This window comes from Cryptotermes secundus, unplaced genomic scaffold, assembly GCF_002891405.2.
Source record: "Cryptotermes secundus unplaced genomic scaffold, Csec_1.0 scaffold299, whole genome shotgun sequence".
Lineage (NCBI taxonomy): Eukaryota > Metazoa > Arthropoda > Insecta > Blattodea > Kalotermitidae > Cryptotermes > Cryptotermes secundus.
In genome coordinates, this window is record NW_019739215.1 from 507,939 (window position 1) to 531,780 (window position 23,842).

The 23,842-nt window shown below is 40.8% G+C and overlaps 1 protein-coding gene across 2 annotated transcripts in view; it reads right to left on the reverse strand.

Moving 5' to 3' along the window:
- LOC111871699 (transforming growth factor beta receptor type 3) overlaps nt 1–23,842 on the reverse strand; it is a 57,377-nt gene that overhangs the window by 5,408 nt on the left and 28,127 nt on the right. For both annotated transcript variants that reach the window (XM_033754363.1, XM_023864967.2), the window contains exons 8-14: nt 22,560–22,751; nt 20,945–21,186; nt 20,664–20,837; nt 8,944–9,115; nt 4,900–5,186; nt 4,129–4,267; nt 2,299–2,448 (exon numbers count right to left, since the gene is read on the reverse strand). In XM_033754363.1, coding sequence (XP_033610254.1) covers nt 2,299–2,448; nt 4,129–4,267; nt 4,900–5,186; nt 8,944–9,115; nt 20,664–20,837; nt 20,945–21,186; nt 22,560–22,751 — 1,356 coding nt within the window. The remainder of the gene's footprint in view (nt 1–2,298; nt 2,449–4,128; nt 4,268–4,899; nt 5,187–8,943; nt 9,116–20,663; nt 20,838–20,944; nt 21,187–22,559; nt 22,752–23,842) is intronic.

Sequence of the window (23,842 nt, forward strand, 5' to 3'; positions counted from 1 at the left end):
CAGCTGTCTGTCAGAACTTTGGGCACTGGAAGGACTCCATTGGATTTGGGATGCAAGAGTCAACAGAAACACTTTCATATCAAAAGAGAATGGGTGATGGGTAAGGACAGAATTTCAGATCAGAAAAAACTGATCAAAAAGAGAATGGCTTACCGTCCCTCCTCTTGACAAACATGTATGACATAGACACAGACTGAAAAGCCAGGGAAGCCTGGACTTCATGCCCCAGGAGGGGCTAAAAAATGCTAAAGGAAGGCCTATACAGTTTCAGGGGACTTCTGACTGATTATACTGCACCAGTATATGCCACAGTAACAGAGCCAAACTGTCATCAAAGCGTATGTCCCACCTTGGTCTCGAAAGGGGCCTTACACAGGAGTTATACAGGGACAGGGAAAAGGGTCTGCTTAATCTTCTTCTCCTGATTTCCTCATAGGCACATACAAATTAGAAATCATGCCAAAACCATGGAAAACATTATAGAGATAGGAAAGATCCCTGCTGGTGCGACAAGAGTTTATAAATGTACAGGACCTTAAATACTAAACGATAAGCACAGAAGAGGGCAAAACTGAAAACTGTTCTGGTATACACAGACATGGCAAAACCAATAAAAAGACCATGCATGCATACACACACACACACACACCTATCAGGAAGAGGACCAACCTACCTTGACAGCCCAATGATTAGGAGGAAGATGTGTTGGGTCAAAGTGACTAGGGTTAGAATGCAGTTAGATTATACAGACAGGATCACATAAAGACCAATAAAAGCAATGATCAGAAAATGTTAGAAACTAGCCCTTTTTGAAAAATAATATTAATTTTCAAAGGAGGGATATGGAATATGAGAAAGGACAGTGGTCACTCAGGTCCATGGGGGCAGATCCTTCTCAGGTGGGCCAGTAGGAATAGTGAACAGGAACAGTGGGAATATAAGGCCATTCTGTAGACCCTGATGTTCATTACAGAAGGAAACAGAACTGTAAGAAAAAATCATAATCAGCATCTGCTAATTCCTGTCCAAACAGCATGTAGTTTACACAGGAAGAAGGTGTGGCTTCAATTCAATATTGATACATCTGTATTTACAGTATCTCTGTACTGCACAAGCAGCTAGGCAATGGTGTCTCATTGTGGAGCCTTGGTTCAATCACGGGTGTCTTCATGTGAGAATAATAATGGACAAGTGAAAATGAAGTAGTTTTTTTCCCTTCAAATATCTTTTGTTTTCATCTGCTACTCAAAATTCCACACCACTTCATATGTATCTATCACTGTCCTTGAAGTGTGCAACAGTCCTGAAAAGGCGGCATATTATCACGCCCTTGGTCATCAATTTCATGGCTTCATTTCTGACCTGGAACTATCAACTCCATATTCTCTAGAAGAGTTCAATCAAATGAGACGTACCTCAGTCAGTTTAGTGTACACTATTTTCTGAAAGAGCCTGTAGCTGCCTTTGTGTACACCCTGTGTTTTCCCCCCCTTCTTCCTACCTGCCATTTTTCCATTTCCCCTCCACCCCTTTTTACCTGCTGGTTGAACTGTCTTGCTCTCATCAGGCATTCACAATTTGGTCTTTGAGCTGGTAACTGCTCTAGTTGTATCCAAGTCCTTGGGGGACTCAGACAGAGATCTTGCTGACAGGGGACTACAAGGTGAGTCCTACTTGTTCTAAAATGTGTTCAGCCTGTCATTGTTAAGTCCCTGTTGTGGTTTCGTTTCACATTGGTTTACTTACCTCCATTGGGTTCCCAGGTTTGTATCTTACTTCTCATCTAGCCTTACCCTAGTGTTCAATGTCAATTTCATTTTCTCATTTGTTCATTTTATTTGACCTCAGCCCTGTAATCAGGTAACTACAGTGTTAGATGATAACCACACAAAGCTCAGTGGCCACGATACTAAATATAAGGGCTCACTGTATATGGTATAGCTTCATGATTATTGTATTCTTTCTGTGTTCACTGGCACCAAATTATTTATATTGTATTCCTTCACCAGGAACAATCTCAAGTAGCAGTTAAAAGGGTCCAGAGAAGGTAATGATTTGTTCTTGCACTCAGCCTACACTCTCCCGGACAGTAATTTTAACAATTACAGAACCCTTAAATGTGCAACAATGTGCTTTTCTATTTTTGTAAAAGGGTCTTAAGAGGAAGACTGGGAAGATCCTCGAAGTGTTACAGTATTACCCAAATAATAAATAAGATTGGCCCAGCACTGGCCTGTAACCAAGACAGCACCAAATTCTATGCACTCACAATTTCTAAACACTGAAGCAGACACATACCTGTTTTCATGTGGATATACCACAAAGCTCCTGTGAGTCCAACACCAATGGCAAATGAAGCTAAAGCAATTCCAACTGTTACCTCTGTTGACACTCCAACATAAGCAACTTTTGGTTGACCTTCTGCTGGTGACTCAGTATTTAATGCAACTGCAATAAAACATCACTTTGTATTAACAAACAATCAATGAAATTTACTGAAGCACATGAGTGTTAGAATGACAGAACAGAGAGAAATATACAATCAGAGAGGATAATATGATAGTTGGAAGCCAGAGCAATGGAATGGTGAAATGCAGCCAATACTGAGGTAAACACGTGTTGACTTATGCAGGAGGTCCTACAATGTCTGGGAGTGAACAAGGCATTCACCACCCTCCCGCACCAGCAGTTGGTTGGCAGAGTGGAGTGGTATGTAAAAAAGGTTGAGGAGAACCTGTGAAAAGTCATCACGTCACACAAGAGCAGCTGGGATGTGAGGCTGCCCGTCTTTCTCCTTGCCTACGGGGCATCCATCTACAGCACAACAGGCTTGACCTCAGATAGCCTAATATTCCGGAGAGAAGTACATCTGCCCTGTGACCTGTATTTCAATGCTTCACCAACAAGGAGTGATCCACTGTCAGCCATGTGGCAGACTTCATGGACTGGATGACATCTACAACACCCACCAACTTCTGAAGCTGGCCACTGACAGCATAAAAATGTGCTATGACCATCTGACCAACTCTGTGGGCTATGAAGAGGGTGACCAATTGTGGCTGCATCACTCATCCTGTACTAATGGAAAGTCACCTATGCTTCAACCCTCATGGGACAGCCCATATAGGTTGTCACCTAGCTCAGAAATGTGGTATACAGGGTTCAGAGACACCACACGTAAAATGAAGATGATGGTAGAGCACCTGGACCGGCTAGAACTTTACCAGGGAACTGTTCGGGATGAGCAGCCCTAAGGAGGGAGCAGTTCAGGAACAGCAGCATGAGACCCAAACCATGAGGAATGAAGGCTGTACTCGTATGACGTCAAAAACCAGAAGCAGAAGTGTCAGGACCAACAGGATGCTGAGGCGCCATTCATGAGAATAACCACAAACATCACAGGCATGCCCCCTTGGAGAAGAACTGGCAAGATGCCTGTAGGCTTCTTGGAACAAGCAGCCCTAAGGAGGGAGCAATATGACAATATGTCTGAAAGCTGAAATAGCAGAACAAACAAACGAGGCCATTACTAGGCAATGGCGCTGTAAACACATTTCACCGGCAAGAGATGACAGATGCAGTCCATGCCAAACCATGCTAGTTTTCTCCGAGTATTTCGGTTCCCCCTGCCAATCACCCTCACTTATCATCTTGGGCTGGTACAATAGGCCAGAAGTGGCCGCAGTACAAGGGATTTAGTCCCACACCACTAGCAATAAAAAAAAAACGCTTATGATATGGCACGGCCTTCATATATGTTTACTAAGCAAACTCATATTTCATTTTACTTATACCAAACACCATGAATATTCACTGAAGTAGCCCTTTCACAAACTCTGATCTTGATCTACAAATATGTTTTTGTTTAGTCTTTCAGTCACTGAACAGATTGACCGTTCCTTCAGTCTCATGATTTCACTGCATTCTACAGACATTTAATGAAGAACATGAGATGAAGTGACCTAAATGTATAAACACTGGCCAGCACAGTTTGCGAAGGTAAACATAAAGATTAATGCATATCTTGCAACATGACAGGAAGTCAACATGTAAAGCAGAAAGCTTAAATTTTCAATTACTTTTTGTACTATTTTCAAATTCCTGGTAGATTTCAGTACAAAAGCTTACCCTGCAAGCTAGGAACTCTCCTCCTCCTAGGCACTGGTCGAAGTGGACCCTTACTTGCCAACTGCTGGGCTGTGGAAACAGTCTTGTCTAGATATGGACGCAAACTCTGACGTGAACAGTACTTTTTGGGATCCACACACTGCAAACAAACCATCCATTTTTCTCTCATCTAATGTTTTCATTCTATACTTATAATAATGAAGGGAAACACTCAGAGAGTGTTTCCAGTCAGACACAGCCCACAAAAGAACATTTCCATTCATTTAATTATGAAGGTAGTGTGCATGCACATGCACACACATGAACACAAACATATATGCATGCATGAATATGACATAAGCATATAGATATATAGCAAAACCACACCAGACTGAGTATGGCTATAGCAGCAGAACCCACTGAAACCATCAATTTCTTAACATTACATATACAGAAAACCACAACATACAGTGAGGGGATTTTCCCAGCATCATCATCATAATGAGAGATTTGTAATTAGCTGCCACTTTTATACCAGCTCTATTTCTATCTTTGCATCTCATGTTATTTATGGCCTGCAGTCCATAAAGGTCCTGTTTACCCACCCTCTCTGTCCTACCCTTATCTATGAGAAAGTTGTCATTCCATAATCTGAAAGGAGTCTTCAATCCCCTTATATTACAACCAAATAGAATTGAGAGAAGGAAAGAACTACCCTGTTCACCCAATGAAACTAGGTCCTATACACATCACTTGAAGCAAATATATGTAAAATGCAACTGATTCACTTACCCTTATAAGATTCCCTCTGATATGAGCCGGATCAGATGTACACAAACCAAGGCGGCAATGAACAAAAAACTGACCCAGATTTCCATACTCCTTGTTCACTTGAAAACTGAAGCTGCCATGAGAAGCGTAGTGATTTTGAGAATTATTTGCAGCATCAATCTGCGCCTGAATCTCCACAGACAAATCAACTGGGCAAGTGTTCCGCAACAGGATCACACGAGAACTTTCCCTTGGATTAGATGAGTTGGAGATCCAGCAATTTTCTGTCACAACTTGTACTGGAACCACTGAAAGTAAAAGGACTTATGATTACATTTTATAACAACACTTTAACAAATTTATGGAACTATAAGCAAAAACTAAGCAAATGCATCCTGGGGAGGGAAGTCCAGTCCATAACTATGAGCTGATACTGGGGGGGGGGGATTTTTGTGATATATTTGCTCAAGGCAATCATCACTCAATCACGAGACAACGGGTGTCAGAAGTGGGACTGGACTGATTGATTACTGGATTGAAGACTGCATTGTGTAGTTAAGTGTCATACATGGAAACGGAACAAATGATGGAAAGCCTGCTAACAAAAGTGAGAGAGTTCCACATAGAGATGATAGTCAAATTGAAGGCCCCTGAAGAGAAGCCTAAGGGTAACCAATGAAGGACAGAATGAAAGATGAATGTCTGGCTAGAAGGAACAAAGGTCTGCCTAGAAGTCACGAGGAATAATCAAGAAAAATTCGAGGCCATGGATTTGGAGTCCAATAGAGAAGAAACAGAGGCTGTAGAGGAGCATCAGGAAGTCTGTAACAAAGAGGCTGCAGCAGAGATTATTGGAGTACTGAAGAACAGATCTGGGAATCAACAAATGACCATGGGGTACCAGAACCTATGAAAAAGATGGGCCAAGGATGATGATGTATGAGAATTCCCCCCATCGGATGGATGTTCAGAAGAGACATCCGATGCAGCAAAAATACAACAGCAGCATAAAGAACTGAGGCCTGAAACAGCAGTTACGACTGGAAAACAAGAAAACACACAAGAGAAATTTCAATGAGGCCCTGAGACAGACCATTAGGTCACTGAACTAGCAGCCAGGTCTTCTATCAGGATTCAAAAAATCGAAAAATGAGCATCAAGACACTGTGGAGGAGCCAGCCACCAACCAAGTGAAAGAAGAGACTGCACACAGCTTAGGAGCCAGAGATGTGGGAGCACTGTTCACTCTCAAAACTTTTGCCTGCACTGACAACAAAAAGAAATGGTGGTAAGCCTCAGGCTACTTGAGAGGAGCAGTCTTAAGGAGGGAGCAGTGTGGCATATTTGTTGACGGCAAGAACTGTGAAGCCAACATAAGCAGCCATTGCTAGGGACCAGCTCTGCAAACATGCCCATTGCTAGGCAACAACTTTGTAACATGCAACAATGAAGTAATTAGGAAACGGTGTTCTCTATGCGATCCCCACTGATAGCTACATAATGTAACAACAGAGTTGATTGTGTGTTGTGAGTTAGTTCAGCTCAGGAGCTGCAGCTGAAAGGTGCCAGCCAGCAAGGACAGGAGCCAATGAACATGGAAGACAAGGACGCTACACTGTTGGAAGCTGCTACCAAGCAGTGCAGTGAGGATCATGACTTTCTGTGTCTGATTGTGATCTGTAAAGTGTAGTCACAAGTTGTGTGTTTAGGAGTTCAACAAACCTGATTACCAATCCAAACCACATCTACAGTCACTCAATCATGTGACAATATGCTTCATTACATCAGGACTAACAACCATGTGATGTGGAGAGGCATTAGCAGGAGTGTTCAGACAAGGGTCATTATTGCAGATACCTGTATAACGGTTGAAGTGGTGTTTATGCAGGTACCGTGGAAATAACTATCATTTGTGAAATATGAAACATTTCAGTAAGCAGTTTCTTTAAAAACCTGCGATATCCTCCTGCACCAATGCAGTGGAACACCCATTTAATGTTTTCTCTCATTTAACATTCAATTTCAGTGATTCCAATTTAACGATGTCAGTGTTATTCTTATACTTGAGATTCTCCTCCGTTTCTTAGCATTCATATCTATTGCTACACAAAGAAACCTCAAATGGGGGTTTCAGTGCATATGACAATGTCAGTGAATAATGCATGGTGGAACATTAACTTTTAACTGCTGGCATATTAAAGACAGAAGGTTACAAGCCATTTTGCTGGGAAAGTAAGCATTCATATCCTTATCAGTATATCTGTTAACCTTACAGTGCCAAGTTTGATTACAATGACATTATGACAACTTGCATAACTTCAGCTGATCCTCTGTGCCTGATATTTTGGATTGCTCCCATGCTGGTGGTTGCAAGAGATATGTTTCACACATTATATTACATAAGAGTGTCAAATCATTTTATCTCAGTGCCTCTAACTTCAAGACAAATTATATGAAGTTCCTGCATAGGTGATTTGAAGAGTGGCATCAAGGTGATCTAATCTAACATACAATTACAGCAGAACCTCAGCAATGTGAGCCCACATTAATCCAAGGTAACTTACTGGGAAAGAAAAAAGCACCCAAAAACTTACAAATTTAATTTAATTGGTTTATTTTCTTTCAGTCAAAATGAATTAATGGACCTGTGTTCCTATGTGGTGAAAGAGGTAACCCAGAACAAGAAAGAGAATGGCACCTACATTATAAAAAGGATAATACTGTAGCATGTAGAGACCTGTTTCTAGGTAACAACCATGAAACAAAGAACAAAACAAAACCCGCTGTGAGGCAAGAGACTCTTTAACAAGTAAATACACCCTGCTAATATTGAGTAATGCCTTCAAAAACATGTTATCATGGCAATGAATCCATACGCAACAGCAGAGGAACTAGTAGATTCTAAAGGATTCTGACAATGGTGGATGACACAGAATTACTGGGTTTTTGGACTTTTTCCATCGTCTGGAATTCTATGTAATAAATGACACTCTACCTAGAGTGTCCTCTATTAGCTAGAATTCCGGGCAATGGGGGGGGGGAACACAGTAATTCTGTGAATAGAAGAACGTTGGAAACCGTATTTTCTACAGAGTCTGTGCCAAGATGTTATAAGCAGGACAATTAGAGCAAGTTTTCAGTCATGAGATGGTATCCAGCCAGCGATGGAATGAGCGCTAAAGCTGAAGAATCTCCAGTGTTAGAAGAGAGAGAGAGAGAGAGAGAGTGTGTGTGTGTGTGTGTGTGTGTGTGTGTGTGTGTGTGCGGGCGCATGTGTGTGTAACAGTGAACAGGGCAGTCAGGAGTTGTGCAGTAAAGTGGTCAATAAATTCAGTCACCAATCCAAACCTCATCTATAGTCACTCTTACTCACTGGTTTATATTGTGGCATGTAGACCCACTGCTAGGCAATGATCACAAAATAAGCAGCTATGCAACAGTAACTTCTAGGTAATGGCTCTGTAAAGAAGGACCATTGCTAGGTAATGGCTACAACAGATTTGTAACATGTACCAATGGAGTCCACGTGATCCATGCAACAGCTATGTGATGCAACAACAGAAGAACTGCTGCGAGAGGTGTTTTCTGTAAGGTCTGTGCCGAGGTGTTATATAAGCAGGTCAAGTATTAGAGCTAAGTAAGTTGTGAGACAGTCACTAGCCAGTAAGAGTGAACATGGAAGTTGAGGGAGCTACAGCACTGGAAGCTGTTACCAGGTAATAACAGGTGATGATACAGCAGACTGAGAAGCCTTAGTGTGTTCTGTTGTGTACTGTTGAGTGTGTGAATTAGCGATAACACTATACCTACTTGTAGTTACAATCTGTAAGTGAATCAATAAATCCAATTACTAATCAAAACCCAATATGTACTCATTCATACAAGTGACAATATATAAATGTACATATAAATCTTCAGAAAAATAATTTCATTCAAAAATTGGAATTTTATTTTAAATCAAGTAATCTGAATAATGTGACAGTTCAAACACATGAGCGCTTTAATTAGTTCAGATTACTGGTGTTACACTGCATTTTACTTCATATTTACAATTCCAGAACTTACCCCCATCAATCCAAGCCCTCACATAAAGGGTCTCGTCAAATTCTGCCTCCCTGACACTTGGGTCTGGTGAAGAGAAGTCAAGAGCCTCGGTGTGTTCCTTATCCCTGTACAGTTCCATATGGTACAAGGTCATCTTACTGCTGGATCCAGTATTCAAAATATCCTCTGAGCCCTTAGAAATGAAATCATATCATGAGATGAAGAGTTCTCTCTCCTGGGATATACCACCATATAGTCTGTTGAAAGCCAACCAACATTTCGCAGGAACATGCTGCCTACTTCTCCATGGCCAAAGAATAAGCCAAGCAAGAAACCAGCATGAAGCAGGTAGCAAACTAAGCTTGAACGCACTTGTTTCTATGAAATGTCAGTTGACATAAACAGACTACATGGCATTATATCCCAGAAAACAGAACTCTTCAAAACCACTGCAGCAAGAACCTAAAACCCTACATATAATGAGATCAACAGTTTCTCTTTTCCTACTGATCCCTTCGGCTCCTCATTAAAACATTTTTTATCTAGGTGAGAACAGAACACACCCAGACAAGTGGACAGAAATATTTTAATTTCTTGTGCTGTCTAGCCATTCCATCTATCCTCTCCCAGAATGTGTCAGACTCAACTACACATCTGTTCCACCATACCATGATACAGTCCGCTAAAACACGCGTCATGGTATGTCATCTTAAGATAAAATATTCCCAACAGTGGCCTCTGGAAGAAGAAAAAAAAAAAAAGTGTGGGGGGGGGGCTCTTGCCAAGTTCATTCTTAAACATGCATCCTTATGGAAAATTCTACTGTTCACATTACGTTCCTACAGATTTTGCAAACCTATGTATGGATTTGGCAATACTCCAGTTTAGTTGAGCCCCACCCCATAAGTAATCACAAATGAAAATTCATTTTAATTATTATTTAAACAAAGCAGAATAGTATCTTAGCAATTTAATATTTTATTCATATATTCAAGTAATACAAAAGGTAAGTAGGGTAAAGCTATCCTTGTAACAGGCCAGGAAGGCCCACAGGGTTGTGAGACGTTGAGGCTCCCACATTTTCTCTAGACAATCAGCTCACAGATGGCAGTAAGATTGTCAACCTTATGCACTGGCCACCCTTTAGCCACCAAGAACAGTCCTGGTACACATTTATGATAGAGGTTGAGTCAACCCCAGGACCATAGTGTGGCTGGAAGGATTAGGCCACTTGAAAAAAATCCACCTCATCAGGACTCGAAACCACAACCTTCCAGCTTGTAGCATACTTCCTCAACCAACTACCCTACAGTGTGCCCCACATTTCTTTTCACTGCCCTTGCATTTGTGGTCATTATTCACAGTTAAACCATAACTGGAGTATTTTTAAGGATTGCATCCTGTTGCGCATATACAATTACCATATATAATTCTTAAGTCAACACAACAATACTTTATTTATTTATATAGCACACACTACATGTTTCGACCTCAAATGGGTCTTCTTCAGGTACGAACCATTTATAAGAATGGGAATGTTAGCACTGCAGTTTGCTTAGTGGGCGGTGGAGTTGAACTGGGTCCACTCGGCATGGTGGCCACTGATTGCCCCATTGTAGCCTGCCCTGGGTGATTATGATGATGGAGAATTTGGTGGAATGTAGACTGGCAGGGGAAACCAAAGTACTCAGAGAAAACCTGCCCCAGCGCCACTTTGTTCACCACAAATCCCACTTGACCAGACCTGGGATTGAACCCGGGCCACTGTGGTGGGAAACCAGTGACTAACCGCTTGAGCTATGGCATGGCCTTGGGATAGTGTTGCAGTTTGGTAACAGTATGTGAGAAATTTGCAGCACCTGAAGATGACCCAGTTGAGGTCAAAACATGTTGTGCTATATAAATAAATAAATAATAAAATACTGTTACATTTATGGTAAGAATTGTGTAAGTTCACCATAACCGGAGGCATGCATGATAACTGAATACTTGAACAGTCAGGGTCGACCAGATTAAGCACTATCTGGGCCCACAAGGTCCACACCAGCAAAATATTAATGCAAATAATTAAATTTTCACCACAATGAAAAACATGCCCAATAAAAATTGTAGACTTTAATGATACTTGTAGTTATGTCATGCAATTCATTACACGTTATTTTTGAGAAATCTGATTAAGTTCAGTGATATGTGAGGTTCTCACAGTGGAAACTATGAGAACTAATATCTTCCGAGATATGTCATGTAGGTTGATGGAAGATTAGTCATATTTTGGGGGAAAATACTACCTTCATCTTCAGAGATGAAGAGTACTTTCTCTGCTTACTCTCCAACCCTTTAGTGCAACTACCCTTAGTATAAATTTCATAAAATGCATGCAATAGTTTCAGAACTGCAATATATAGGCAGATATGGGTTCTCCATTATGGATTGAACTTTGGGAAAAGAAAGCATAAAAATTAAAGGAAAACTGAGCTGGGACACTTTAATGTGACAATGAATATAAACCTAAGAATGTGCACTGGTGCTGCACAACAGTGTACTAGGTGGTTCAAATATGACCGGGACTGATTTTTTTGTAAACAAGCTGCACTGGGCAGCAGCTGTGTGACCTTGAGAGAGTGACGCCACAACCTCCACCCTCCCTCCTGTTAGGGTTAGAACCTGTTCAGTCCTGTCTGGAAGTTGCTAGAGTGATGAGTGAACAGAAGGTACCGTGGAGCATAGAACAACGCATTGTGATCAAATTCCTCGTTGGAGAAAACGTCCCATCCGCTAAAATTCACCACAGACTCCAACAACAGTATGGGGAAGAGTGTCTCTCATGGACCCGTGTGTTTGAGTGGTGTAAGTGCTTCAGAGAGGGCAGAGAGCGCGTGGAGAATGAACCGCATGATCGTCGGCAGTGAACATCCATCGCCAAGCCAAACATTGATCGTGAAGATGCACTTATTCGTGAGAATAGGCGCATCACTATCAAGGAACTTGGAGCAATGCTGTCCATCAGTGTTGGTAGTGTAGAAGACATCATGAAATACCACCTGCACTATCGCAAGGTGAATGCATGGTGGGTACCATGCACTTTTGACGGACGTGAACAAAATGGTGCGCCTGCAAGTTGCCAGTCGTCTCCTACAGCAGTTTGAAAACAAAGGTGATGCATTTTTGAAGTCTATAGTGACCACTGATGAAACGTGGGTGCACTACTTCATTCCTGAGTCCCAGCAATCATCACGTGAGTGGCGGCATACCAGTTCTCCCAAACCCAAGAGAGCGCAGAGGAGCTGTTTGGCAGGAAAAGTGATGGCAACGTTCTTCTGGGACTGGCAGGGGGTTATCCATGTAGACCTTCTGACAGATGCCAGAACATTCAATGCAGCTTATTGCTCAGACCTCCTGGCAACAGACGTGAAGGAAAAGATCCGATCCAAGCAGAAGACAGGTGGAAAGCGGGTAGCCTTCCTTCAAGACAATGCACGCCCCCATATGGCCAAAACAACAAAGGAAAGCCTCTGGAAATCGAAATGGAACCTTCTGACACATCCGCCGTACAGTCCCGATTTGGCACCAATTGATTTCTACCTGTTCAGAAGCCTCAAATCAGACTTGCAAGGCATGCGGTTTGTGGACGACGCCATCATCCAGAATGTTCGGGAGTGGATACGCCGCCAACCACAAAACGTTTTTGAAAAGGGCATCAGGATGCTTCCAGAACGTTGGAAAAAATGTGTTGACTCCGGAGGGGAGTACGTTGAAGACGACATGTGCAAGTAATTGTTTGGCAATTTTGGTTAAAAAAAATCAGTCCCGGTCATATTTGAACCACCTTGTATTAAGTCCTTTGTCTCCAATGGACTGCACAAAGTTCAAAATAACCTTGTGCACTACTTCCCAAAATGAGATCATACAAATTACATTCATTAATTCTCTCTGTCAAATAAACAAAATCTGTCTAAAACATTTTTCAAATTTAATTGAGGCAATGCTGTTCTGAGTGACTTTAAAAATGGCCCCAAATGAAAATTTTCTGATTCTTTAAAAGTTTATCCATGGGCCCTTTACATTACTATTTATTATAAGTGGATGTACAGATCCACATTTTCTTGACCTCAGCACTAGTTGGAGGTGAGTGGTCAGCTTCATGGCCCTGCCACTTTACCCTCGGGGAAAGAGCCCCCTGTACCCATTGGATATGAGACTGGGTGGACCCCAGAGCCAGTGTGGACAACATGGAGAAAATTCTTGCCCCCACTGGGACTGGATCTCAGACCCCACGGTCATCCAGCCCATAGCCAGTTGCTATACTGACTAAACTATCCCAGCTCCACTCCCCCATACAGCTTCATGGTTAGTGCTTAATTAGTTAAGCACAGGGAAAACTTTACCTTTTTTCTTTATTATAATAAAATAAGTCCATGAACTCATTCGCCATGGACATACTTTCAATCTTACATCCATATAATCACCTTTCCCTCTCTCCAGAAAATATTTATGTAACAGCCTACTACACAAGATAATAAAACGGACACTCTAAAAATAAACCTCATGACACTATGTAACTGAGGAAGGGTCATTAAACAACTAAGTCTGAAATTCTGTAAATTGCAATTTTGAAATCTTAGAAATAACTTCTGCCATGGTCACTGTTTTACACAAATACAGTACGTTTTTTATCACTGGACACATTAAAATTTGTGTAACTTCCTTGTTATTGAACACAACTATGTGAAACTTTAAAAGATTATTCTACAAACTTTGACATTTTGTCTGTGATGCTAAACCTTGTTCCATGTCATGTCCCTGACAATCATGAACTTTATGCAAACAGAGAACAAAATTGTTCAGAACCTTGGCTGAACTTCGATAAAAGTGGTTTCAGTTTCTAACAGAATGACTTGTCAATTCCAGAAGTGTGTGCAAATTTTTATGAATCCCATCCCTTAAGAGCCCCCACAGAAAACATACGTGAGAAGTGACTGTTCCTTTGATGAACATGGGACTAAATATTCTGATGCTTGATAACGCACACCACACTGTAATCTCTGGATGGATTGGCAACGGTAAATCTTTGATTCTCTGAGGCCCAATGCCAGGCACTTTGCTTGTTAATATAATCACCCAAGTGGAAGCGTGCTTCATTGGAGAACTATGTGAAAATCAAGACACCCAGACTGTCCTCCATTAACGCTCCATACTCCTCACAAAAGTGCATTGTCTCATATTCCATCTTAAGCAATAACACCGCTCTTTTCCAACCCACCTTTGTAATATAAGCTCGAATGGAATGGTGCTATCCCTGCTACATCTGTTTCTGGCTTTGCAAGTTGTCCGTACATATCGCACTACAGAAGGTTGGTGTAGGTATGGGAAACTAGCTGGGTCGGTTAGCATGAGACTCAGGGTAGCAGTGCCAAATTAAGAGGTACAATGGGAGTTGATCCAGCTTGATGTTGATTCACTTATTGTTCTCCAAACCACACTATTTAATTTATTGTACGTTAATGCTTACAATTACAATTTATTAACTGATCTGCAAACTAGGTCTCGGAGCATGCAAGGGTCACATCCATACACTTCAGAATATGGAGAAAGACTGAGAAGTGTGGAAATGGATTGCATATCCCATGCTGGGAATTAAAAAAAAAAATTGAATTCTCCATGGTGTGAATATATACATGTTATTCCATCTCCTGTAGGAAAGTGTGAACAAGGTAACCAAGACACAATGGCCCTTGAGTGCTCCTCATTGACAGGAATTATAACGAGTTTTGACCTGGCTTTTTCACTGACTTTTGTAGACGCATCTCATTTCCTGTACCCAAGCTAAATTAATGACTGCTCATAACTGTCAGAACTCCAGACTGCTTCGCCCTGCCAGAATCTAGAGATTTCTATATAAACACCATTTTCGCTTAGTGGGGGGTGGAGTCCAACTGGGTCCACTTGGTCACTGATTGGCCTATTGTAGCCTGCTTCGGGTGATTATGATGATGGAGAATTTGGTGGAATGAAAATTGACAGGGGAAACTGAAGTACTCTGTGAAAACCCGCCTCAGCGCCACTTTCTCCACCACAAATCCCACTTGACCAGACCCAGGATCAAACATGGGGTGCCGCGGTGGGAAGCCAGCCACTTGAGCTATGGCACAGCCCTTATATAAACACCATATTCCACGTACAAGAAAATGGAATACGATATTGTAACGTGTTTGGAATCCAGATGAGTTACTTCCATGGAAACGCTAGAACAGGCCGTTGCCTAGGAAGTAACAATAGTGATACAGTAATTCTAACAGTGAGCATTGCATAGAGATGAGTTTCCACGGTTATAACAAAGGCTCGTTTGCATAGCAGCGGCCGAGGTTATAAAACGGGGTTGAATGCATTCGAACAGTCAGTCTGCCAATAACCGCTAAAGAAGACAGTTTGGTATTAGCCTCCATAGAAGAAGCAAGTCTGGAATTAGTCGCTGAAGGAGTCAGTCTGGAGTCAACCGCTGAGGAAGACAGTTGAAATATTACAGTGAAGCAGTGGAAAGTAACTGTACTCGTGATTGTATAAGTGAAGTGTCCAATAAAGGCTCTACTGAATTTGAGACCTATGTGGATTTATTTGTTGCGTGACACACAGAAAACACGTAACAATATTATAGATCACAATAAAGTTCCAGTAATATCAAAATATATAAGATTTTGAATTTAAAATTACTGAGGATCAATTATAAAAAGAAGTTCCCAGTCATTTATAATCATCAGATAAAAAAGGACTGGAACCAATCAGCATCAACAGAGACTAACATGGTTGCAATTTGCATGGAAACAATGACAAGTCAACATGACAGACTTTCCATGCAGTGTTGGTTGAGACTCCAACTGATGTGCTAAATGATGCATACTTTTTCTTGGACCTCTTGCTATTGCGTCCCATGCTGCACCAACAAATTCTTCTGTATAATATGCTACATTTGCATCCCTTCATATGCTTATTACACACACTTCCTGCTTCTTCAAAATGTTCAACAATCTGGTTGTCTCTCTCTTCTGGATAGTGGAACATGAGCAGAAGACTCGTCATGATATCTTCTATTCACAGCAACACATTAACCACCAGAAGTATAAGGTTTCAATAATAAACACTTTCTGATCCATTGTATATAATGCTATCTTGTTACTCAGTTCAGCATTACCAATGTGCAGAGTGATAGAATAAAAGCTTCCTACAATTACACTCAATAACAAAGAAATTATACAAATATTAATGTGTCAGGTGATAAATACACGAAACTCTACACAAGTAGTGACTTGGTGACTACAATAATATATGCAGTACAGTCAATAATTTTGTGGGCTGGCCACATAGTGGCGCTGTTATGCACTACAGCAGATACGTGGCTCCATAACATGGCGCTGTGTCCATTCATTTCTTATCCCAGCAAGAAGCAGTTGTGCATGTGCGGTGTATTCTGAAAGAAACTCACTGTTGTGAAGGGTGGTTGTCTGCGAGCAACGGAAATCAAGAATGTTGCAATTTGAGCGATGGGAAAATGTCAAGTTCTGCCAGAAATTAGGCAAATCCGCTAGCAAAACGTTTCAGATGATCAAGCAAGCATACAGCAAAGAATCTTTGTGCCACAGTGCTGTGTTTAACCTTCAACGGCCGAATGACTCGTATACATGTTGCAAGTAGGGAGCGGAGTTGGCCGAATGACACGTATATGTGTCGCAGGACACGTGCACTCTTTAGGAGTGCTGACAGTTTGACCTTGGGTTTGAAACCAAAAGAAACCTACGTGAAGTCATGTCAGTGGTTCATTCCTTAGCTCGGAACAAACAAATCGTTTATGTTGGTCCTGATTTCGAAACTATTTATGTTTATATATGACTGTTTATGAACTGGTGAGCCAAATGTAGCCCAGCTTTGTTCTGAGAACTGAAGAGGAAATATTCGTCAGTGCTTACAGATCAGTGCTTCCAGAGCTTTCAAGGAAGTGTGACGTATTCAAGTATTGGTTTTCAGTGGCGAATTATCAGTTAGGAAGTCAGTGTCGGATTGTGTTATATTTCTTTTTCACTTAAAAAGTTAGTGTCAGACTCTCATATATTTCTGTTTATATTATTTTGTGTCTTGGAAGAGGTATAAACCCACTGAGCCAGTATTTGTTTGTGAGTAGAAGGCATCTTCGTCACTGTGACTTTCCGTATCAGTGTCGGACTGGCACCTTTTAGACTACTATTACAATTATTATTATTTATTGCTAGTGGGGTGGGACTAAGTCTCTTGTACTGCTGCCACTTCTGGCCTACTGTACCATACTATTACAGTTACTTCGCATCACTATTTTGCGAGTCTTTGTGAATCATCATAATTTATTCGATTTTGCTGGAAACCCCCCTCTCCCCAAGATGGAACCTCAAAAACGTGCCCGATATTCCAAAATTCTCGATGCAGAAGAGCTGGAGGAAATATTGATGGAAGAGGAATCTGATGAAGAGTTAGAAGATATCAGTGAGTTCGTTGAACCTCGAGCAGATACGTCGTTGTCGTCATCATCATCAGACGAGGCAGAGGAAACAGAAATTAGGTTTTGTGATAGAAGACCCGGGGATTCACCAAAGGTAACAGACTTCACTGGTCCTCCGAGTGGAATCAACAGATCAGCTGCTCCCAATATAAATGCACAGTCTTCTCCTTTTTCCATTTTCATTCTGTTTTTCCAACAAATATTCCAAATTTTGTTACAAGAAACCAACAGATATTTCCACCAATTTATGGCATGCCAAGATGCTCCAGGCCCTTCTGTTCAACTGCCTGACATCACAATTGAAGAGATAAATAACTTCTTGGCAATAATTATTCAAATGGGCCACGATCAACAGGACACCCTCAAAGATTACTGGTCAAGAGATGCGCAATACTACACTCCATTCTACCGTAACACCATGGTACGAGACCGTTTCTTCCATATTTTGAGATTCCTACATTTTGAAAATAATGAAGCTCCTCCCAATCGAGATGACCCAGAGTATGATAGGCTCTGGAAAATTAGAAAAATTTTTGACGATCTCAACAACAAATTTTGTGAACTTTACAATCCAGCAGAACATCTTGCTGTTGATCAAGTCATAGTGTTGTTTAAAGGAAGAGTGATTTTTCGTCAGTATATTCCAAAGAAACGCAAAAGATTTGGTATAAAAATTCACAAGCTTTGCGATTCTTTTGGGTATACTTATGACATGACAGTTTATTTGGGCAAACAAAGGCAACTTGCGACAGAAGAAATTACCTCGACACATGGCATTGTTCTCCAGCTAATTCGAAGAGTAGAAGGCTTGGGACACAAAATTTACATGGACAGTTATTTCAGTTCTCCTGCTTTATTTGACGATCTTTAAGACAGGAAAATAAATTCATATGGCACCGTTCGCAATGATAGGTGTGGAATGCCACAAGAAATTCGGCCCAAGTCAATGAAATTGAAAAAAGGGGATGTTGTTACATGAGTCAAGGGGCAGCTAAGTGTTGTTTGTTGGAAAGACAAGTGTGATGTGTATGTTCTGATGAATTTGCACCCTCCTCCATTGGAAGGCAACTTCCGAGAAGAATCCGGCCGTGCTGTCAAACCCCATGTAATTGAAGACTACAATGCACACATGGGCTTTGTTGATGAATCTGACAGGATGGTAAACAGTTATGGCATGGCTAGGAGGACATGGAAGTGGACAAAGAAATTGTTTTTCCACCTTCTAGATATGACTATTCTTAATGCATATCTATTACACAAGTCATGTGGTGGAAAAATGACACACAAAAAGTTCCGCGAAATATTGGTGCGGGATTTGATTCTTCAGTTGCATGAGGCAAATATCACAGTCAGTGGCATTTCTCGGGGAGGCCAAGTTCATCTGGGGCCCAATTGAGTCGACTGGAGGTGAAACATTCACAACACTGGCCAGCCAAAGGAAAACAAAGACGGTGTCATATTTGTTTCCAGAATAAGAAGCGCAGAACCATGGCCTACTACCGTAAAAAGTGTAACGTTGCGCTCTGTGTGGAGGACTGTTTCGAGAGATGGCACACGTGCGTCAGAGTGTGAGATAGCGTAAACTGTGAAGTGACGCAGTTCAAATTCGCATACAGTCTGAACAAAATATTATTGTACATAGTGTGATCATATCTACAATATTAGCATTATTCAAGATTGAAGAAAAAACAATGGGTAAGTCCTTTGGAACTCATAACATATATAATATAGACTATGTTTTGCATTTCATGACAAAATATTCACAGTTAATTTTCATTTGTAAAACCTGTTCTTTTACGTATATGTAGAAAATTTTATTGTCTTTCAGGTTCCTTTTAGTTCATATTTCTATGTTGCATAGAACAGAAAATATGGATTTTTTTCTGAAAGTTTGCGGTGATAATTAATTAGGGTGATTTAAATTCCGGCTGCACAGGGCTCCTGGCAATTTAAAAGTCTGCACATTAAAGGTTAAGTGGCACAAACATGTTGCACAGGGGAAACAGTTTGGAAGATGATGAGCATACCAGTCAGCCAAGAACGGTCAGAACTGAACTCAAGATCAAAGAAATTGTGACTTTGGTGCTTGCCAACCGCTTCCAAATGGTAGCTGAAATGGCAGAAACAGTAGCAGGGCTTAGCCATGGTACTTGCCACAGAGTTCTGTATGATGACCTGAACATGTCTCGTGCTACCCAGCACAGTGTTCCACGTGTCCTGACGCAAGTCCAATCTAACAATCACGTGAGCATTTGCGGTGATCTGATCAACAGTGCTGACAAAGGTGGGATGTTTCTCAAATGATAATAAAAGAAGATGAAACATGGTGTTTTCTTTGTGATCCACAACTGAAGTGACAATTGGCAACCTGGAAATTACCATCATTGCCAAGAAAGAAGAAACCATAACAGGACAGGTCAAAAAGCAAGGTAATGCTTGAAATGTTTTTTAACTCATCTGGAATTGTTCATATGAAATTCATCCCAGGAGTGACTGTAAACAAGCACTGCTACAAGGATATCCTTCGCCGTCTATGCAATTCAATTCGTCGTAAGAGTCCTGAGCTTTGTCACATGAGAACTGGCTGTTTCTACATAACAATGCCCTTGCAAATCACTTTGTGCTTGTCCAACAGAAGCTGGCAAAATAACAGGTCACCATTTTGCCACACCCTCCAGACTCACCTGATCTCACACTGTGTAATTTCTTTTTCTTACCCCATTCGAATTAAGAGCTATGTGGGTGCTGATTTTAGTTGCCCGAGGAGACTGTCACTGCTGCAAGGGAAGCTGTATGGGACCTTCCTGTAAATATCTTCCAGCAGTGTTTCCAGCAGCTATACCAATGTTGGCACACTTGTATAGCAGCCAATGGAGACTATTTTGAGGGAGGATGTGGACATGTGTATGTGAGCATCTTGTAATATGGTGCGACAAACCACAGTCCATGAAATTGACTGTAGTATTTCTTCTCCTATTTTCAGGAAATTTGACATGAAATATGAGTACTTTGGTGTATCTTTCTTTGGGAAGCATTCTTTGCATTATTTGGAAGGAATAAATAAAATATTGTGTTATGTTACAAGACTCTGCTACATACAGTACAGAACAAGTAATTAAATACGATAACATTATACAAGGTACAACTGTCGACCAGCATAGGTAGATTAGGCATTTTAGTGACCGATGCTGATGTACAGGGTTTTGCAAAATCAACTTACTATCAATGGATCTTCAGCATTCCCCAGTCCTGATTTGGATACAGGAAAGTGTGGACGGTCCTTGCATATGATGGGAATTTTTCCCAATGCCAATGAACCCTCTCCATACCAGCCAGATGATTCTTCAAAGTCTTCATCATCACTCTCATCCTCTGGACCAAATGTCACATGAATCTGTGAATGTTGCATGTTATGCTTTACAAAAGACAAAATATTTCATATTTGAATGCAACGTTTCAAACCAGACTTTAACACTATGTATTTCTCTAAAGAGCACTCACAAAATTTGTAGTGGAGACAACCCTGCCATCACTATCACCAGTGCTGCCACAAGATGTTATCAGACTAGACAGAAGAATGTGAGTTCCATTTGACTGTGATACACAGCTTGCATCATTCAGAGTCAGATGTGTCACACCGAGCTCATGAATGAGACTGGCAGGAAAGCTAGCAACGATGCGACTCTTTCCACATTCTACTGTCATAGCTGCTGCCAGGCGAACCAGGGCACTTGGTTGTGGCTCTGTATAACACAACATTAGACATTATTCAAAAGAAATTTCAGTCAACAAAACAGAACGATACATCTAATAAACAAAATGAATTACACATATAACCTTCATTCAGTGGGAGAACATGCCAAAGGCCTACATCAGAGGTGACCACAAGCAGCTTCAGAGTTGCAAGCAACTCCATGACAGTTGACATATTTTTGTCTGAAAAGTAGCCATGCAGTGTTTAAAGTCAAAATATTATTTAATGAAAAAGCTGGTCAATATTAAAGATTACCACTGTTAAATACTAAAATTGGCTTCAAATTCCATCAAAATATACCAGTCATGGTATTCTGAGATCCATAAACTTATTTATTCTGTTTGGAATATGTAATAGTAGCAGAAGGAATCTACTTATCATTGTACCTGTTTATGAAAAGGGCGATAGCGCTCACTTTGGTAATTATGGAGGTGAGAAATGATCATTTGTTTTGAGACAGAGGCAAAGCTACTTGCAGAGATTTTGGCCAAAAGCTGGCCTGGCTTTGTAACTTAGTAATTTAAATTTTTATTTACTACTGCTGTTTAGTACTCTGGGATATGTACAACACTGGGGTGGTTTCCAGTTTTGTGACAAATTAGTCAACTGTTAAAAAGGTGAAGAGAGGTTCACACAGACGCGTACACACAGCACTGTGACCTCATAAGCCTGCATTATTTCCTTAACATATTCACTGCCAATCCTGTCACCTTGTCTGGTACAGTTTACTGTGTGCTGGTGCTGATCATGAGAAGTAACAGGCTGATGCCACTGTGTATATGTATATAATTTTCTCCTATATATGATGCTCAAATGAAGAGAAACTTTAAGCATAACTTGTTAAAGACTGAATCAAAATATGCCATGATAGTCAACTGTCTTTCACTTGTCCTCTTCTAGTTCCATCTTAATTGCAGCTAGTTCAAAATCCAGTTTTGGTGAAAAAATTGCCCAGCTGCTAAATTCCTGGTATGAAGGCATGGCAGTAGATGTGTTACCAACTGAACCTGGTAGTTCACCATGTTTTTGTACACAGATCTCTACAGAGCTCCTTTTTCAAACTCTCAAATGCTTGAAAAATCTTGTTCCAGTTGCTCAGTGTTAAAATTAAGAAATAAACTGAATATGGTGAAGTGTTATGTATTAAAGCAAGTGTCACATAACTTCGAACAAGGATAAGAGTAACCCTGAATGCATAGAATAAAATTTCAGACAAGGGGGTGGGTTTGAGGGTGTGAGAAGTGACAGGTGGCCAGTTTTCTTCTGCGCATTCAAGGTTACTCTTGGCCTTGTTCGAAGTTACATGACACTTGATTTAAAATACATAAAGTTCAAGGGATTATTACAAATGCACAAAATTACCCTGTGCTGTGAAGCCACTGACAAGTGTTGCTCCTGGATAATTGGGCTGCTGTTGCATCAGTTCATGATTACCAGTATTTGCCTTCAGTTCTTCCTCTTTCTCATACTCATTCCATGTCCCTTGCTTGGCTATAGTTCCTTCGCTTGCTTTCATTTTGGTAATGTTATGCATCTCTGGTCCACTTCTTAACCCTACAGTACAAATTCAATAATGTCCAGTGATAAAAAAAAAGGCAAGCTATAAAAAAAAAGTGCCCCATCTTCAGCAGCCAAGCATAAAATCTGATGAGTTTATTTATTTACACAGCAGCATTTTGTAATGTGCTCATATAAGTCAAACTCAATATCAGTACCCACCCCATTTTGCATCCCTTACCATAATTTCATTTCTGTCATGGAAGTCTCAATAGTGAAGTTAATACAAATACATGTAACATGAAATTTTCATCTCATTAATGAAGCAACATTACTCCCTATTTTATATGCATAGTTATGACACATTTACCTACCACACCAAAACTTGTTTATGTAGTTATTTATCAGTGCTGTATCAACTGCTTACAAGGTTGGGCAAAAAAGTTTCAAGACTTATTTTTAATTTTGTGCCAAATGATCCTGCAATGCTGTTACTTGGAATGTTACGTGACACAAACAAGACAGAGTTCACATGGATAGTCTGGATAAATTGTGTTTAGTATTGCTGAACAGTGGCTCATCAGATGACTTTGTTTCGTCAACTCTGTCCAGACGTGAAAATGGAGCATATGATGGAATGGACAGTAAATGTGAAAATTTGTGTTAAACTACAGAAATCTCCAGGTGCAGCTTTAGAGATGTTAAAAACAGTTTATGATGAATCTACCATGAGCAACAGTAATATGTTCAAGTGGCACAAACATTTCAGAGAAGGCAGAGAAGATGTGAACAATGAAGAAAGGCAAGGTGCTCCCATAATGCAGAGAACAGACAAAAATGTCACAAAAACCAGGGAACTTTTAAGACCCAACCACTGGCTAACTTGCAGGATGATAGCTGATGAGCTTGTTATGAGCAAAGACTTTTCTTGATGCTAGCATGACGATAAGTCTTTCTGGAGAAGAAAACAGAAATAATGGTATGGGGGGGGGGACTGGTAGTCAACCCTTAACCCTTTGACGCGGTCATTTAAATTCCGCGGCCGCGTCTCCGGCGGTAATATATTCAGCCGGCCATTTAAATTTTGCTCGAAAATGATTTATTCATCATTGTTCTTAAATTCTATGAGATAGGAACATGAAACTTTC